A 17725-nucleotide genomic window follows, 5' to 3' on the forward strand; every position below is an offset into this window, starting at 1 on the left:
CTCGAGCAATGGAATCTGAATCGAATCTTCGTTTTCTACTGGCTGATCTACCCAGGACATTTCAAGAAGCCATCCAAGTATCCAGACAATTGGGAATCTTCTACCTATGGATCGACTCATTGTGCATAATTCAAAGTGGAGATGACCGCCAAGACTGGTACCGAGAAGCAAGCTTGATGGATATGGTATATACAAACTCCCACTGTAACATATCTGCGACAGATGCAGAGGATAGCACAAAGGCCCTTTTCCGGCATCGTCCCCCTCTGCACATTGGTCGCCCGCGCGTCAAAGTCTGTTTGGACGGTTTTCAGCAGTATACTGAGCATGTGGAGTGCCTGATGACTGACTATGTCCTCTGGCCACATGTCCTCAAGTACTCGCCCCTCAACAAACGCGGTTGGGTTTTCCAAGAGCGTTATCTTGCTCCCCGGGTTTTACATTTCGGAAGACACCAGCTGTTCTGGGAATGTCGAGAGCACACCGTATGCGAAACCTTTCCCCAAGCACTGCCACCCGTGAGTCTGCATTACTCTCCACCGTTTCTCAAATCCCGGCAACGGAACGAACATCGGCTGTCTGGTAAATCCTCTTCCAAAGAACGTATCATGGACGAGGCAAATGAGACAAACTGGGAAACCTTATGGCACCCACTCGTTAGAGAGTACTCTCGCAAAAAGCTAACGGTCCCAGGCGACAAGTTAGTCGCCCTTTCGGGTGTGGCCAGACATATCATGCCTCGCATCAAAGACACCTATGTTGCTGGAATGTGGCGCAAGGGTTTAGAAATCATGCTCATCTGGGAAGTGACAAGCATTGGGACGCGTCCGCCAAACTACCGCGCGCCATCCTGGTCTTGGGCATCCGTAGACGGACTCGTGTGGTTGAACTTTGGCGTTGAACGAAAAAGCCTAATACGCGTTGAAGACGTTGTACTCGATTACGCAACTGAAGATACTACAGGAGCCGTGACAGGCGGGTGGTTAGATCTGCGTGGCTGTCTCAAGCCCATGAGGTTGCAAAGTATCAAGCGCAATGGCCGCAAAGAGTGGAACATGGTCGTTCGCAGTAGCATCGTCTCCAAACATGACACCAACGACACAGATCAAGAGCTAACCGCCCACCTCGATTCTTTGTATGGCGAGGACATGGCTTTTGAGGACGATAATACGGAAGAGCGGCTGTTCTTTATGCCTGCGCTAATCGATGGCAGTTCAGACGCGCGCTCTACCTTGCGGTGCCTACTCTTCAGGCTTACAGAGTCCAAGAACAATGCGTTTGAGAGAATTGGAGTGGCTCGCTGTCCTGCATACCATAAAAAGGAGATGCTGTTGGCAGAATTGGGCGAAGAAACAAAGGCTCGCTTACCGTGTCTACGATACGAGAACGGCCTACACACGATCCGGATCGTCTAGAACGCCATTTAGCCCTAGCCAAGCACGGCAAACAATACCCTCGAAACCCAGATCTCAGGATCCTCTTTCAGATTTTGGCAGTGCGCCTCTGACGAGCGTTTGGCCCATATAGTACTGAGGTTCAGGGTTCAGGTGAGGGTCCGAGGCGCAATAGCGGGGTGGCTACGCCTCGGCCAGTCCCAATCATCTGAGCACGCGACAGCCACGACACGCACAGTCAGCCGGTGACGTAGCGCGAGAGAATGTATATCACAACCCCAAATGCCCCGCGGATGCAAGTCCGACACGTCAGATTACCATCACCTGAATATTGCAACCGGGTCAACCCTTGAATTGACCTATTATATTCGCTATGGCTACTACCGACCACACGGCACAGTTCCAGGGTACGACTACGTTTCTCCACTTTTGCGCTACTCTCCAACGGCTTTGTCGCCAGTTGCATAGAAATGCGCAGGCATATGTACGCTAACAACAAACAGAGCCCCCTGTCAATGGACTTCCAGGAGCTACAAGCACTACCCCGTCTCATGTTGATGTCGACGGCCCGTCCCACGACAACATCGATCTCCAATTCCAAGGTCAGTGTTCCTCTTCGTATCCACATTCGATTAGTATCCTTCTACCACTGAGATCTGCTGCCTGTTCATTCACGCAAGCACATGGCATATATACTAATTAACATATGTCTACAGAACCCATCATCCCTGAAACCTCTACTTCTACCCCTGCATCCGCCGAAGATGACAACACTTCGCTCCAGAAGACCACAACTGAGAAGCTCAAAGATGCTGTCAAGAAGCCATTTACCAATTCAGACGGCACGTCCAACTCGCAAACGCTAGGTGACAAGGAAATTACCAGCGCAGAGATGGCTGCTGCGAATGAAGTCCTGGCAGACAAGAACCTGAAGTCGCCGTAGATAAAGAAGAGTGGGCATTGAAGGAGAGAACAGTAAATATGGGGTCACGAAATTGATGTATAAACACTATAAGTGTGGGCCACGACAGAAGATACTGTGCGTGAGCGGCACATTCTGAATCTAGGGAAGCATTTTAAACGGAGTTCTGGTTTTCATAGCAAGCCAAACAATAGTCAGCATAGGAAACACATTTTTATATGACAACTCTCCTAACAGCACAAGCTCATTTACAACGTGCACGAGGATCTATCGCGAGAGTATCGTTCACTGTCACGTAGAGTTCAAACAGAGCGCGAATATTCAGACTCCAAAATGTATAAGAAATGATGTATTCAGACCAGAACGGGTATAGTTGTGTCTACAAAGAAACCAATCTGCGAAACACTTATGTATCGCTCTTCCTTTCCAACCATGATCGTTGGACCAATCTTCACAATTTCACCCAAGCAACCGAGAGCATGGTCATGACCATCATGATCAGACTACTGCTCCAGAAACGGAATACTCCAACCTCCTAAGCAACAGGCGTATGCAACGCTGTCTGGTCAAGATACAAATCACACTCATGCGGATGCTGAAGACAGTACTTTGGCATCAGCGGGCTAGCCTGCACGCCAACAGCAACCAGGTACTCCCTAAAGTTAAGAATACGCTGCGTCAGCTCCGTAGTCCTCTTATTGCCATTCTCATCTTTATTACCACTCCAAACAAGTTCTGCAAGCGCAGCAGCACGCGGCCACAGTTTCTGCGATACCACTACCGAGTCGACTTGTTCCGACCAGAGCGGTGCAATAGCGCCCTGCACAAGCGCCTTCTGGCTATCAGTCAGATTAAGCGTGAAATCGTAGTCGTAGATGCGTTGCCAGGTCTTGTACGGTGCACACCAGGAACCGCCGCCGCCGCCCCAGTTGAAGTTTGGAGAGCCGTCTGTCGCATTAGGGTTAACCATGACGTTGTACCTGGGATCGTTGCCAACCCAGCCTCCGAATCCGCAGTCGAGGTACAAGAAATCGGAACTGGACACGATGACGCGGTAGCCCTGTGCGGTGAGATTGCTGATGTGGTCGAGGCCGTTGTTCCAGGCTTGCAGGACAATGTCCTTGGGGACAGTGCCGGTGGCGGCTACGTCAGCGGAGAGCTTGACGTCTTCCCACATGACAAACGTCTTGTTGGCTTGTGCGCGGAAGTTGGGCAGCGCTCGGTCGACCCAGACTTGGTAGAGGTCGCCCATTGTCTTTCCGCTGTTGAAGAAGGCGAGTGCGGCGGAGGAGAAATTGTTGCAGTTTGCAAAGAGCTCGTCGCCGCCAATGTGGAACCAGCTGTCTGGGAAGACTTGTGTCATTTCCTTGTACACTTTGGCTGTGACCTCGTACGTCTTGTTGTTGAGGATGTCGAGTTGGCCTGGGTTGGGTTCTACGGCGGTATGAAGTGCCCAGTCGTCGTTGGACCACCAGCTGTGTTGGCAGGTGAGTAGGGACTCGTCGATTTGCGCCCAGCCGGAGCTGGCGTGGCCGGGCATGTCAATCTCCGGGATGATTCGTATACCACGTGCGGCAGCGTAGGCGACGACCTCCTTTAACATGTCTTGGGTGAAGATCTCGTTGGCGGAATAGGCGTCTTCCGTCATTTGAGGGAAGGCGTTAATCTCTACAGGCCAGGATTGAGAATCGATAAGATGCCAGTGTAGCACGTTGAGCTTGGAGAGAGACATTCCGTTGATCTGTTCAAAGATCTTGGCTTTCGTGATAAAGTTGCGGCCAGTATCGATCATGATTCCACGGACCGGGTAAAGTGGCGCGTCTTTGATCGCGACAGGCTGTTCGATGACCATGTTGCCAGACCCATCATTGATGACAATTTGCTGGAGTGTCGTCAAAGCATGGAGGGCACCATAGACAGTTCCCGCGGTGATGTCTACGGTATCCGAACCAGCTGCGAGATTGAGAGTGTAGGATTCGTCAACGCCATGTTCGAGCTGAGCATGGGCGTCGGCGACATCAACCTTGACCTTGGTGACCGAACCAGTGCAGTTCCCTCCCGGTGGCGCATTATACTGCCTCCTGCTCTTTCTCGACGCCCCAGTTGGGGTCGGAAACGGCTGAAACGATGTAACCGGGGCTTCAGTGGCTGCAGGAATCCATTTCAGCTCTGCGATTGTCTTGGTTACGCGATCGAAGGCGGCGGAAAGCACTTCATGGTCCGGCGCGTCGAGTTCGACAGATCCAAAAGAGAAGCAGCCAGAGTCGTCCCAGGTAATGCTCGTGGGTTTGGGAAGAGGGTTGGCGGCGACAGCTTCGGCTTGTCCAATGAACAAGACTGACGCCGTGGCCACCGCGGCCAGTACGAAATCGCGCATTGCTGTCGTTGTGGTTGTCCTGATCGAATCCGTACCGAGAAAGTATGCAAGAGTTGTACAAAAAGTCTACAAAAGGTCGGAAATGCTTGTAGTTATATATACCCCACAGCAACGCGAAGTGAATTCGAAGTGAATCAGGAATCCATTTACGCGTCAACACAACGTGGGGAAGAGAAGAAAGACATACTCGAGTTCCGCATTAACGAGTTCAGCTTTCCCACCCCAGCTAGGCCATTCACTTCGCAGGCCCACAGATCATCAAGCGCATGATGCACTACCGGGAAGCGCCCCCTTTAGTGAAATATTAGGTTAAGCCAGCCACTTAGTTGCTCAGCCTTGCTGCACGTCCTGCTCTCCAGAGCCTCTCTCCGCTGCAACAGCGTCCCACGCCCGCCTGTCTGTGCCGCCCCGGCTTTGCATCCGTACCGCGTTGCTTGTGGCTGCTGTCGTGCTGTAACGTACCCCGCCTCTTTTACTCGTCCATGCGACCCCTATACGAAGCGTGTGCTGCTAGCTGCGATGCCACGCTCTTTTTTCTGCATCTTAAAATATAGCCATGGTTACCCTGCGCGGCGACGACCTGCACCTAGTGAGTTGGCTCATGATCTACCCCAAATACGGGCTAAGGTGAATGTGGGTGATGATCCCCACCACCCGGCCGCAGATGGGTCCTTTGCGCTAAAACAAACGGCTGTCACCCCAGCATGCATGTCTCATGTTACCTTGCCTGCTCTTTGTGTTGTGACACATCTGGCTTGACACTCTGGGGCACGTAGGTATTTGAGGCTCCCGTATGACTGCTGCATTGCGAACAGCGATGAAAGATGCGATCAAGAGCTGATGAGGAAATGCTTCGGAGATTTTGGTGGATCCGCGAATGGTGGCGCCGCCGCCATTGATCCTTCCGAGCAGTGAGCATGCGGACGGATGCGTTGGGAGAAACAGCGAGTACTCGGCTGTCTGCATGTCTCATCAAACAATCCGCGTTGTCGCTGCATGGCAGAAATCTGTCACTCGTCAGGAATGATGTATCAATAATCAGAGCATGTATATTTATAGCAATCAAACAAGCTTCAGCTTGCTTTGTGATGCGAAAGCCACTTCCGGCGGCAATACTACGGTTTCCAAGATGACGTCTTAATGTCTTGTGCCGTCCTTGCATAACCGTGCCGTTTTCACGGTTTGCTCGTCAGTTTCAGGTCATTGTCAGCGTCGGCTCTACAGTCGGGCCGCGGATTCAAGCATCCGAGGTGGAATATGCAAGTGATGTTGAAGAGCTGTGGTTCTGATGATACTCAGGGCTAGCTAGTTTCCAAGTAGGATTTCGCCAGAAGCAGAGGGAGCAGCAGCGGTCTCATTCAAAGACGCATCAATAGCGGCCTCCGTCCCAGTCGCAGACCGGAGCTCTCCCTTGATCTCGTTCCAATCTGGCGCTGGCAAGCTCAGCAGTTTGCAGATGTCTCTCCGCCTCTTTCTGAAATCCTCGTACAGACCCTTCCATATTCGTCTCTCAGCGCATGTTTCCTCGTCGCCACCTCCACAATCCGGTTGCATGTCCTTCAATGCCTCTTCTGACCACATGACCATTGGGGAAGGCAACGGTCGGTCGCTGAACTGAATGATCTTTCCCTCTTTGTACACTTTCTCGGCGTTCCATGTTTCATTCGCTCCGCCCAGATAATCCGAATGGTCATGGCGCCTGAACTCTGCAGTACGAAGGGCGTACGGTCGGTGTGGAAGCACTAATGCGCTCTCCTCGAAGCGTTCGTTGATAATCTCCATGTCAAACCTATGCATTTCGACCAGCATAGGGTCACCGCCTGCCTCCATGCGCCTCTTGAACTTCTCCAACTCGTCAAGACTAGGCTTGATGACCATAAGTGTTGTTGATAATGGCCAAGGTTTGCTATCCGTCCAGTATGCGCGTGGCATTGCTACCGGGGTGCTCGGGAGGAGGAAGAGCTCATCAAGGGAGTCAAGGAGTGTAATCTCTGATTCTAGGGCGATTACGCGGTCATAGTACTCGAGGCCGAAAGCCAGGAACTTGGTGACGCTCTCGTCCCATTTCCACCCATCTACCATGCCGTTAGCTAGGTGCTTGTGTTGTCTCGCCGCATGGGTAGGTGGTTGGGTACTGCATACTTTCACTACGACCAGCCACTTCAAGTAGCTTCACAGGCTGAAGCTTCGCATTGTATGTATCGCGCGCCAAAGTAAGCAGTTGGCTGTCCCGATCCTGGGAGCTATCTACTTTAGTATCCCAATGGTCAGGGTAGAAGAGGACGCGATCTGCTTTGCTGCCGAAGCGAGCGAGCGCTTCCAGGACCATGACTGCATGACAGAGTTCCGCGCGATCGGTCGCATACACGCTGTATGCATAATTGGACCAGTTGACTCTTATAGTGTCGCCGATTGCAGGTGTGTGTGTTGTCTTGCGCGACGGATACAAAATCCAGCAGACGAAGAGGAAGCCAATGAGGTAGTATGCATAGCGGCGGCGCAGGCGCAATGATGGGAGTTCATCCTCGTTCGCGAATCGGGGCAGCTCGTCTGACCGTCGTCGTCGCATTGTACAGGTGACGTTTGCGTGTTGTTGACATTTTGGAGCGACTGCTTTGGTGATTCAGCTGTCAGACGCTTACTGGTGACGCGAGGTCGCGGAAATACCGTGCAAAACTCCGAGCTTGCGACGCATTCTGCATCCACCTTACTGCCTGTTTAATAACCACGCATGAGCCTCGGTAGACCCATCGTAGTATCTTTGGTGGTCATTTGAACCGGCTTGGGTATTTTGATCGTGGGGATCTCGACCATCTATACTGAACAGCATTCATGCAGTCAATGGAAAATGGCATGTACAGCGAGTGTGCTAATGTTCACCGAATCCAAATCACAACGAATCAAAGGGATGAGTTTTGATTTGACAAATACATGTTATCATTGTCGTATGCCAGGGTCACTTTTGTAGTATGGTATCAAAAATCCCAAACGCCGCAGCTGTGCAAACTCCACCGGTTCCGAGACGGCTAACCCTGGTGGGAGACATGATCCTCATTCAGCTATGTAGCGCCCTCTATGGCATGTATCGTTCCATCGTGATCGTTCAACACTTCTTAGTGCTAACGCTTACTCCTCAGGAATCTCAATCTCGCCGGCCTTGATGTCGTCGGAGATGTCCTTGGGGCTGCGGCCATCGACCTTGCAGCCAGTGGAGAAGGCAGTTCCGAGGATCTCAAGAACAGTACCCTTCAGGTCCTTGGCCATGGACTTGAAGCGCATGGTGCGGGCAATGCTGATGATCTCATCGAGAGGAACAGACTTGGTGTGCTTGATGTTCTTCTCCTTCTTACGGTCGCGGGGAGGCTCCTTGAGGGCCTTGATGACGAGGGAAGAGGCGGAGGGAACGACGGAGACGGCGGCTTGACGGTTTTGGATGGTCAACTTGACAGTGACACGGAGACCCTTCCAGTCACCAGTGGCCTTGGCGATATCTTCACCGACCTCTGCGGAACGGATTAGCATTCTTGTCCGGATGCATTTTTCGAAGGGATTGTCGCATACTCTTGGGCGAGAGACCGAGGGGACCGATCTTGGGAGCGAGCGCGGATGAGGCACCGACTTCACCACCGGTCGCACGGAGGTGAATGACCTTCACCTCGGAGGGATCGAACTTGGGAGCTTTTTGAATGTAAGCGCATGGCGTTGTAGGAGAGCCTGGCTATTGAGGAAGTCGAATTTTCCGAGTGCTAGGAAACACCCGCATCTGGGCGTCCTAGCCACTCGAAAAGTCCGCGCATCCTGCTAAGAGCCGACCAGAAGGATGATACTCACGCATGGCTAGTGCTTGAGGTAGTCAATTGCTTCTGGTTGTAAAGAGTGACTGCCGTGATTTTGTCGTTCGAAAGTTCGTGAGAGACAGAATCTCCGAGTGGGGAGGAATATTGGTCGGCCTGTGAGAGAAGCGAGCCTTGGCGGCACCTTCCCCATTAGGCGATAGCACCTTCCATGTCGCCTCTCTGGTGGATACCGACAGCAATGCTCCACATTACTCACCTTGCTATCAATGTTCTCTGTAAACAGTTGACACTTCAAACGCTGACATTTGGATCCTGTCACAAGCCCACCAAAGCCCTAGATTATTTATACTTCGCGCTTCTCAGGATCTTCCATGTCTCGAACAACGTATCTGCCAGCACCACGACAGTACAAACATTATGGCCTTCACGAGCCTGGCAATCAACATTCTCAACTCCACAGCATCTCTCAAAGTCTTTTAGTTCTTCTCAAAATCCACGTTAACACCGATCCAAGCAAATATCTTCTTTTGCCTACAAAGAACCCTCGTTAAATCAGACTCTCCAGATTCTACAGTAATCCGCACATTGAACCATGGTACTTAAACCTTTCCCCAAACGTACAAACAGACACTGCGAAAGGTCGACTTTCTCCAAAGATCAACACCAGTCCCCAGTGCATATCACACGGTATCCTGGCCATTACGCTTTATTTCATAACAACTATGAACAGCGTCAGGTTGAACAGAAAGAAGACATGCCGAAGAAATACAACAGCGAAACAACAGCGTCTGCACACGCTCAAAATGTACCCAAGAGGAATATCGCGGACGCTGTACCTCCACCCGGATCGACCAAGATCGAGGAAGGGAAGCTGAAATACCCGCTTCCTCCATCCTCAATACATGATGGTCTGTTGTTCAGAAAAGTAGGATGATGTGATGGAGAAGTCGGTGATTGACAATTCATTTCAGCTCTATTTACGCATGTAATTTAGTTCTTCGCATTGTCGCATTTGCAAATAAACGACTGTCGTAAGTTCGTCATGATCCCGAATAACATGCATGCCGTACATAAGCTGGGATGCCTACTCTATAACGACCGGAAACGACAACTCGCTGGTAACGCCTATCAATACTGCAGCTCAATGTGATACTCCCTAGGGACCAGGGCCTTGTCCAAACAAAACTATGAACCCCGTCCCCTCGAGATACCCAGTCCCTGAGTTGTCGGTGCGTTTTCTTCTCTCTTGCTTACGCTGCTCCTTCGTCCAGCGATTCCCGAGACACTCTCACTCCTTGAGCTATCCATGCTTTGCCTCATGCTACTGGAGCTTGACCTGCGCCTAGCACGTCGTGCCTCGTCAGGATCATGGGGATTGAGCCCGCTTGCTCTTGCGAACAGATTGAGAATATCTGTGAGACTGATGACTCCACTAAGTCTACCGGAGAGGCTAGCCCCTGGCATGGCGGACATTGCAGACGCAGAGATGGCTGGTGCAACGGCTCCAGTGCTAGCAAGGTGTGTTGGAGCGGTCGAATTAACAGGTATAGGGCCAGCCATTCCGGGTAGTGGTGTGATTGGCGAGGGAGGAACGACAATCGAAGGGGTTATCGCAGGAGTCGATGGTCCTGATGATGCGGGCGACGGTGCATCGACGACCCACATGCGGTGCGAGCGGGTTGCGACGAGCTTAGCCACAGTATGTGCGAGGGTGCTGAATGGGTTGACGTGGAATACGGGGAAGGAGTCTTTGCCATCGTTGACTCCTCGCTCGGACAGGATGACGGATATGAAGTGAATACAGGATGAGCGAAGTAGTGGTAGGGATGTTGATTTTGTCAAGAGCTAGAATTGAAGCCGTCAGCCGCTGAGTATGCAACAAGGGCAGAAGAAGCTTACGCGAACATCCACATGTGATATGTTGCCAATGACGTTGTTCTGAGCGTCTAGGACTGGCAAAGACGACACGCCTTCGTTATTCATAAGCTCAAGAGCCGCCGCAAGAGGCTTATCTCCGCTAGATGTCCAGTCAGTCACATGTCATTTTCAACACGCGTCATACTCACTTGATGGCCAGGACTGTCTTGGATCCGAGGTTCAAGTCTTTGATCAGCTGTGGGTACAGCTGGCTGACGCCTGGGAAGCTTGATCGGTTCTCCCAAAAGAATTGCACCAATCTCAACTGCGTAAGAATGCCCTTGACATTCGAAGTGCCTTCTTCTGCGACCAAGACCCTATGCACGCCGCTTCCGAAAACCTCCATAGCCTTGGACAGATCCGTTGTCTCATCGAGAGTGATTAGGGGCTCTTTCCTGCCGCCGACCTCCTTGACGTCTCTGAGTGGGATGGGCTTTCCTTCCCTTCCCTTCTTTGCAAGCTCGTCGAACGACGCTATGTCGCCTTCCTCGGGGTGTGCGAGGCCGACAACGAGGAGGAGGTAGGCGTTCAGGTCGCTATAATCGAAGGTGCCGGTCGCATGCCGTGTGTTTGCGTCTTCGCGCAGGAGGACGACATTGGGAGCGCCATGTTTGACTAGCAACTATGCAAGTCAGTCCAAGGTGCACAGAGACGACTGGATCCAACTCACGCTTGTCGCATCCTCAACACTCGTGTCGTATTCAACGAACCTGACGAGGTCAGGGTCGACTATCTCTCCAAGCCTGACTGACTTCCAATCGCGTCCCTGGAACTTTGGGTCGCCGCCCTTGGTTGGTGGGTTGTTCAGGAGGTCCTGCAGGGCTTGTTGTGTGAGCGAAGGTTGCCGTGACGCGCGTGGTGATGTGGGCGCTCCTCGCATGTGTTCCGCGAAGCTCGAGCGGTGGGAAGAGGCCGGACTGGGAGTGGAGCCCAGTTTGAGCGCCGCTGGAGGCGTGCGGCCTATCGAAGATACCGAGCTGTTGAGCGAGGTTTCCCTTACGTCGATGGCCTCTTCGTTGTTGTGGTCGGCCATGGCGACGACGACTATGTTTTGGGGGAATGCGGGGCTCCGCAAGAGGTGTTTACGGGAATGCGTAGGTGGGCATACACATGCACACTGTAAACAAGTACGTGCTCTGGGTAGTGCAGTCGGAGGCGTGACAGGCAATCGCGCAGCAGTCAGCTATCAGTTGGGCGGAACTAATCGCGACATGTGAAGTGGAATGAGGTGGGGAGGGCCTGCCTGCAGAGGTGCAACGCCCAGAAGATGGTCTTGCACTTGGGCCGCAAGCTGCAGAAGGCGGGGTGTGATTTGCCGCATGCCATGACCATCAACAGTATCGGCCATGATGGCGCAAGGATAGACACAGCCTTGCGGGGTTACAAGAGCACTATCAGTGAGCGTTGGCGGTGGAGGGTCGCTCCAAGCCATTCAACGGCGCGCTCAACGTCATACTGAAGCGCATGGACACGGAAGCTGGGGGGGAACACGCCAATCACTCACGGTGCATGGCTCCAAGCGAGGATAACCATCATACAGCATAGCATTCGTAACTAATCTCATACACACGCAGCTCTCAGGCTACTTGATTTCCGCCCGTACTCATTTCGTGAACAATCGTCAAGAGTAGACAGACATGCATGCACCTAACAGTTTTGCCCAACGCCCGCCTCAAAGCATGACTCGAGTGAAACAAAAAGCATTTCCCTAAGCGTCCTTCTGCTGCTCATAATTCACACCAGCATCCTGGTCAGCCTGACGCTGTGCCATGCGCTCGCGAATGGCGTCTCCTGAAGTCGAGTCTCCGTCACGGCCACTGGCAGGAGGCGCATGGCTGGTCGTGTCGACGACGTTGTCATCGTACGTCATGCCGTTCATCATGCGTGCCTCTTTCTTCTGCTGTTCGGTGCTGGACATGGTCTGCGTCGATCCTGAGCTGACAGGTACACTGACGCCTGACATGGGACTAGTCGGAGTTTGTTCTCGCAAGTAACCTGGGAGCGCGCTTGCTTTTCCGACAGCAGGGCTGCCGAGCTGGCTATGCTGTCGAGCTGGTGTTCGCGCACCCTCGCCGAAACCAACGAGGGAAGCAGCTTCGTCACTGAAGCCCCCAATGCTCGATGTTTCCATGTCCTGGTCCTCACTCATGCGGTCGGGCTCGTAGACATCGCTGCCACTGGCCCACGTTGTGCGACCGCCAACGGAGCCAGTCGCGCTGGCACTACCAACAGTGCTGCGCTCACGGAAGAGTTGCGGCTGGTTGTTCGCGTCGAAGTAACCTGGAGGAGGGTTGGCTGCGCTGCCTGGGTTGAGTCCTTGCGGATTGCGACCCGAGACTGCAACGCGCTCCAGACCCGCGAGGCGTGAGATCCGGTCGGCACGTTCAGCTTCAGCGGGATTGCGGTGGTGGGGGAAGTGACCGCGATGTCCGTCCTTGATGGCCACAGTGGAAAGCTCAGACATGGTCGTTGTGACCGAGTTTGGGGTGCCTCTACATGTACAGTGTCAGTCCAACTATCCAAGTGAGCCCCACCAAGCGCATGTGCCTTACGGAGCATCACCAGGCGTGTCTTCACCAGACGGTGGAGGTGGTAGGTTGATCAGAGTGGGCGCATTGGTTGCCATTGCGAAGTGCGTGGTCTGAATTGGACCTTGGTGTGTTTGGTGGAGGGGGTTATGGTTCAGGAGAGGTAGTTTAATGTTTTAGGAAGTCCGAGTACAGGGAGCCGGATCCCCGTGACGAATGACGTAGCCGGAGTAGCGCTTCAAACAAAGCAAGAGCATTGGAAGCTTTTTACTTTTCTAGTGATCAACCCAATGTCTTCATATGGTCAGGAGGTGCACTTCATAGTCGTTATCTAATTGGGATCGTCTCGCCGCCTCATTCTTGGGCGCTCTTGGGTGCTCCAGCAGTTGGCTAGGGCGTTCTGGATGCAGGGTCTTGTCCTAAAGCCAAGCGTGCCGGTGATTCGCTACCAGGACCGTGGTTGCTTCACTCTTGCATCCTCGACTACCTCTTAGGCAGACTGTCTCAAGGGCACTCCAGTACTGAGCTATGCATCTAGTTCAACAACAACCCAGATGTAGTATTTGATGAAGCAGAGCCCCACAGCTAATTTCGCAGACTCGTGCACAATGACAGCTCACATAACTGTACAGTTGGTTGCAGGCTTGTCCGTATATTTGTACTTGTAATGACTCTTGTGTCTCCTCTTCTTGCGCCTATTGTCGTGGTATCCACCACAATCGCTGATATAGCCATCGCCGTACCCGTCAAAACCATTGCCGTGCATGATCGGCTCGTTCATAACCATTGGCGGACTGCCCATGATCGGTCCGCTCATTATCATCGGAGCATGCGACATCGTGTTTTGAGGTCCATAAGGCCCACTAAGGCGGTGATCGTAAGTGAAGCCTGGGTTCATATAGTTCGTAGGGATCAGAGCACCAGACATGGGTCCTGAAGTAATGGCTGGACCTCCCCATCCACCAGACATGAACGGCGCATTTCCCCACTGACCCGGGATCGCATAGCTGCCACCAACATGATTTCGAAGCATTTGGTTGGTGCCCCAAGGTCCCTGCACCATTTCAATTGTCTCTCGATCTGCAAATCCGCCGTTGCACATAGGACAGGTGTAGGGCGGTGCGATCAAAGTCTGATAGGTTTCGCGACGTGGACAGTTGAGGAGGTCGGAGAGATAGCCGCAAGGTTGGCTCATAGAGATCCACGAGTGGCCGCATGTTTGTGAATCGTACAGAGTGCAACCACACATATCCGGTAAGCAAAGACTCTGCACGAGTCCTAAGTCCTGGGTGACCGTAAGAAGAGTTTACGGTTTTGATAGCGTGTTACTCTTGACGAGATTCTGTAGCTATTTGAGACTGGGACTGATTGGAGACCACTGTGATGCGCCCAAGAAAGGCACCAGGTTGTGAAGCGAAAGTTCTTAGATGGACAACGATTATGGAGCGACGGAAGAGGTGGATGCGAGAGGACGTTGGAGACTGATGTGGTATTGCTGATATATATAGTACGTCCTGGAGTACCATGTGAAGTTTCCAAGCTCTTCGTGTTTACGCATTCATCGGTAGGTGTGAAGCCGGCCACGTTTGCCATTGAACGTTGTTGGATGGAGATTGAGATTCACGTATGTTTCGATCACTGATCGGTCGACGGCTTCTTGTCGAGCAATTCCGTCACCCGCTTTTCTTCAGCATCAGCATCTTCATGAGCTTGGTTCTTGATTTGTTGCATGAGCTCATAGAGCTGACCAATTTGTTGATCTGTGATCCAATCAGTAGACATCTTTGCACCGGTCGATGAAGCTTACCACTCATCTTGTCAATCTTGGCTTTGTCCATCTTGGCTTCCTTCCATGAGTCTCCTTCTAGCATTTGGCAGTATGTTTGCCATTCAGATAGGAACCCAATCTACAGAAGTTAAAATCTGTGACATCACAAAGCGACTTTCCAGACATGTGCATGACTTACTATTTGCACAGGGTTCTCGACATTCCTGTGTGCCCTGAACTCGGCCTTGACGTACATGTCACCAAGTAGCCGCTCCTCCACGCCTAGCCTTTTCCTGTGTGAGCGTAGCAGACGTCGATAAAGAGGTATTGGTGGCAACAAGGCAGCAGGCGCCGGCTTGAAGGGCCTCGAGGCGCCCGCATCTGTTGCGGTAGCTAGTAACCGTGTACAGGCTCTCATTGTTGCCAAAAAAAAAAGATGAAGTTCCAAAAGATTGCGGCAGAGGAACTGTGATGCGTTCGAAAAGTGATGACCTCAGCCTCGGCTCTACTCCAGACTAGGGTGCTCCTCTCATTCCAATTGGCCCACACCGCCCCTCCGATCTCGAAACAAAATCGCAACCATGCTGCCAACACCATCCACATCCCACGTATGTTTTGATCGCGTGTACGAACCGGCTGAGGATTCGTACCTGCTACTGGACACTTTCTCTTCTGCGTCGGAAACTGCATACTTAAAGGGACGATTTGGAGACGCATCCACAACCCCACCCTTGGTGCTCGAAGTGGGCGTAGGATCAGGCGTCGTATTGGCGTTCGTCGCTGCGAATGCGCGCACAATATTTAACCGCCACGATGTGCTGACACTCGGCGTCGATATCAACAGCTTCGCCTGCAAAGCTGCCTCCCAAACGGTTCGCGATGCGATCAAGGAGCGGGAAAATGGGCGCTCCGTCTTCATGGATGTCGTGAACGGCGACTTAGCGAGTGCTATCCGGCCGCATTCCGTCGATGTCTTCATATTCAATCCGCCATATGTACCAGCCGAGCTACCTGATCTATCGAGCCACGACAAGTACAATGCCATACCAGAAGGAAAGAAAGCGACATCGTTCGAACAAGATTCATATCTGCTGGAACTGTCGTATGCTGGAGGAGAAGATGGTATGGTAGTGACGAACAGGATGCTGGAACAGGTTCCGGAGACACTTAGTACGGGTCGAGGCGTCGCATATGTGCTGTTGTGTGCACAAAACAAACCGGAAGTGGTCAAACAGCGTATAAGAAATTGGGGCTCAGGTTGGATGGCGGAGACAGTAGGGTCAAGCGGAAAAAAGGCGGGCTGGGAAAAGTTGGTGATTGTGAGGATATGGCGAGACATGGCCGGTGAAGAGAATGGCGCCTGTAGAACCGAATAAGGGCGAAGCCAGAAAATACCTTGGTTTTAACCATTGATATTCAATTTTGCGTCCATATCGACCAAAGTTGATTTTCCACCAAAGTCCCTGAGAATCTCCGTGGCCAGGGGACTCATACTGTGCATCAACCGTTCCGTCGTAGGTCTCCGGTTTGGGTTGCGGCTCAGAAATTGCATCATTCAATCGCTCAGCTCGTCCCCGTGCTGATAATCTTCGGAGCCTATGTTCTGGATTTGCGAGGCTGTAGACAATCACCTTGACCACTCTGTCTTGGTGCGCTCAACACAGCGAACAGTACCGGCTGCTGTGGTTGTTTTGCGCTTGGGCATTGTTTTATTGTAAGGAGTGATGTGTGAAGATAGGTCAGGCCAACTGGAAGAAGAGAACTAGGATATGCTTGAAGAAGGTTGAGACGTAGGTCGAGTTCCCATCATCCTCTGTTGTCTTGATTGTAGAGTATAACCACCACTGTTTCAGACCATTATGATGGTCAGGACAAATATTGCAATTCGTCTTTTATCACAATGGAAGCAGTCACGTCGAAGGGAACGCAAGTCAAGGGGAGGGTAAAATGTCCTAATAGCCCCCATGCCATGTCAGGACCACGGTCACTGAATGTGGCTATTATCAGAAGATCCTTCTGGAGGCAACATTATGAGCAGGTCATCAGAGTCGAATTATGTGAAAAGGCAGTCAAGTGACCCATACCACATGATCCATGTCGCATCAAGGCGCATATAGTACATATTCTTATACACAACGGTACATAGCATCATCTTTCTCAAGCCCTCGTCCTTACTACGCTCTACCAAAACTTGACGTTCTTCTGGTACCAATAGCTCCAGCTCTTTCTCCTCTCCTCCTCTGCCCTTCGTTCTGCCTCTAGTCGATCCTGCTCTTCCCTTGCTCTCCGTCGTGCCTCTTTCTTGGCCTCGATAGTTGCGCGCTTCTTCTCCATGAGTTCTTGTGCTTGCTTTATGCCGGCCTTTTCTTTCGATCGGTAGTACTGGCATACTTGATAGGAGACGACAGAGACACCACACCAGGTTGCTACGGCCCAGTTAGAGGCTGTGATGACCGGCTCTGTGATAGACATTAGTACGTTGTCCAGGGTCATGTGTAGGATGCAATGGCAACGCACTCCCTATTATAGCAGCTAAGCTTCCTCCCGCAAACCCTGCTGCTAGTCCTTGCAATTGGCTGTCTCTTACACATGGTCGCTTGTGGAAGTTCAAGTAGTATTCTGGACCGAGACTCCGTACTGCGTCGATGTATGTGGGGCCAGCGTCTGAAGTCTTCTCTCCTCCTGCTGTATGTGCTGTGCCACCGGGCATTGTGTTCGCGGGTGCGCGGGGCTTTGGTGGCAGCGCATTCAGATCGACGGTATTCCGCGTGTCGTCGGCCATTGTGGTGTGATGGGCGGGCTACTGGAGGGTGGGGAGGCAGAGGTGTTCGCGCGGTATATCTCTATGAGGTCGTCAAGCGATTGTGAGGTGTTGGTGGTGGTTGTCGTGTCGAGGGCTGTATCGTGAGTCGCGGCTCGTCGACTTTCTGTCGATGCGGAATAGGCCCGAAAATATCCAGCATGTATGATCCGACGAGATCGATCAAAGTGTGGCTGAAGCCCCCGCACAGCCGCACCAAAA

The 17725-nt window shown here is 52.2% G+C and overlaps 8 protein-coding genes across 8 annotated transcripts; 1 reads left to right on the forward strand and 7 right to left on the reverse strand.

Annotated features, from left to right (window-relative positions):
* Window positions 1-1767: 1767 nt before the first annotated feature.
* On the forward strand, window positions 1768-2337 carry ACET3X_000458 (uncharacterized protein; the record flags this gene model as incomplete). Its single annotated transcript, XM_069447755.1, has 3 exons — window positions 1768-1801; window positions 1898-1996; window positions 2111-2337. 3 exons carry the CDS (start codon window positions 1768-1770, stop codon window positions 2335-2337), a joined length of 360 nt encoding a protein of 119 aa, XP_069310700.1.
* A 514-nt stretch (window positions 2338-2851) lies between these two features.
* Window positions 2852-4693, reverse strand: ACET3X_000459 (uncharacterized protein; the record flags this gene model as incomplete). The annotated part of the gene is made up of 1 exon (XM_069447757.1): window positions 2852-4693. One exon carries the CDS (start codon window positions 4691-4693, stop codon window positions 2852-2854), a length of 1842 nt encoding a protein of 613 aa, XP_069310701.1.
* Window positions 4694-5998: 1305 nt separating this feature from the next.
* On the reverse strand, window positions 5999-7262 carry ACET3X_000460 (uncharacterized protein; the record flags this gene model as incomplete). The annotated part of the gene is made up of 2 exons (XM_069447758.1): window positions 5999-6768; window positions 6836-7262. 2 exons carry the CDS (start codon window positions 7260-7262, stop codon window positions 5999-6001), a joined length of 1197 nt encoding a protein of 398 aa, XP_069310702.1.
* Window positions 7263-7598: 336 nt separating this feature from the next.
* On the reverse strand, window positions 7599-8632 carry ACET3X_000461 (60S ribosomal protein uL11). Its single transcript, XM_069447759.1, has 3 exons — window positions 8525-8632; window positions 8255-8371; window positions 7599-8196 (listed from the first exon to the last, which is right to left on the reverse strand). Exons 1-3 carry the CDS (start codon window positions 8526-8528, stop codon window positions 7820-7822), a joined length of 498 nt encoding a protein of 165 aa, XP_069310703.1. The 5' UTR covers window positions 8529-8632; the 3' UTR covers window positions 7599-7819.
* Window positions 8633-9675: 1043 nt separating this feature from the next.
* Window positions 9676-11440, reverse strand: ACET3X_000462 (uncharacterized protein; the record flags this gene model as incomplete). Its single annotated transcript, XM_069447760.1, has 4 exons — window positions 9676-10335; window positions 10390-10507; window positions 10557-11029; window positions 11078-11440. The coding sequence occupies 4 exons, from the start codon at window positions 11438-11440 to the stop codon at window positions 9676-9678; spliced, it is 1614 nt and encodes a 537-aa protein (XP_069310704.1).
* Window positions 11441-12115: 675 nt separating this feature from the next.
* ACET3X_000463 (uncharacterized protein) lies at window positions 12116-13033 on the reverse strand (the record flags this gene model as incomplete). The annotated part of the gene is made up of 2 exons (XM_069447761.1): window positions 12116-12899; window positions 12960-13033. The coding sequence occupies 2 exons, from the start codon at window positions 13031-13033 to the stop codon at window positions 12116-12118; spliced, it is 858 nt and encodes a 285-aa protein (XP_069310705.1).
* A 1537-nt stretch (window positions 13034-14570) lies between these two features.
* ACET3X_000464 (uncharacterized protein) lies at window positions 14571-15121 on the reverse strand (the record flags this gene model as incomplete). The annotated part of the gene is made up of 3 exons (XM_069447762.1): window positions 14571-14695; window positions 14743-14842; window positions 14903-15121. The coding sequence occupies 3 exons, from the start codon at window positions 15119-15121 to the stop codon at window positions 14571-14573; spliced, it is 444 nt and encodes a 147-aa protein (XP_069310706.1).
* Window positions 15122-16759: 1638 nt separating this feature from the next.
* ACET3X_000465 (uncharacterized protein) lies at window positions 16760-17630 on the reverse strand. Its single transcript, XM_069447763.1, has 2 exons — window positions 17221-17630; window positions 16760-17162 (listed from the first exon to the last, which is right to left on the reverse strand). The coding sequence occupies exons 1-2, from the start codon at window positions 17483-17485 to the stop codon at window positions 16885-16887; spliced, it is 543 nt and encodes a 180-aa protein (XP_069310707.1). The 5' UTR covers window positions 17486-17630; the 3' UTR covers window positions 16760-16884.
* Between the last annotated feature and the right edge of the window lie 95 nt (window positions 17631-17725).

This window comes from Alternaria dauci, chromosome 1 (genome assembly GCF_042100115.1).
Source record: "Alternaria dauci strain A2016 chromosome 1, whole genome shotgun sequence".
In the NCBI taxonomy this organism is placed as follows: domain Eukaryota; kingdom Fungi; phylum Ascomycota; class Dothideomycetes; order Pleosporales; family Pleosporaceae; genus Alternaria; species Alternaria dauci.

Excerpts from the sequence above, each read along its gene's own strand:
- ACET3X_000461 (XM_069447759.1), bottom strand. Across the intron at positions 8,197-8,254 it reads CCTCGGTCTCTCGCCCAAGA|AGGTCGGTGAAGATATCGCC; the intron begins GTATGCGACAAT and ends TCCGTTCCGCAG.
- ACET3X_000465 (XM_069447763.1), bottom strand. The coding sequence starts at position 17,485 with ATGGCCGACGACACGCGGAATACCGTCGATCTGAATGCGCTGCCACCA. Across the intron at positions 17,163-17,220 it reads CTTAGCTGCTATAATAGGGA|AGCCGGTCATCACAGCCTCT; the intron begins GTGCGTTGCCAT and ends TGTCTATCACAG.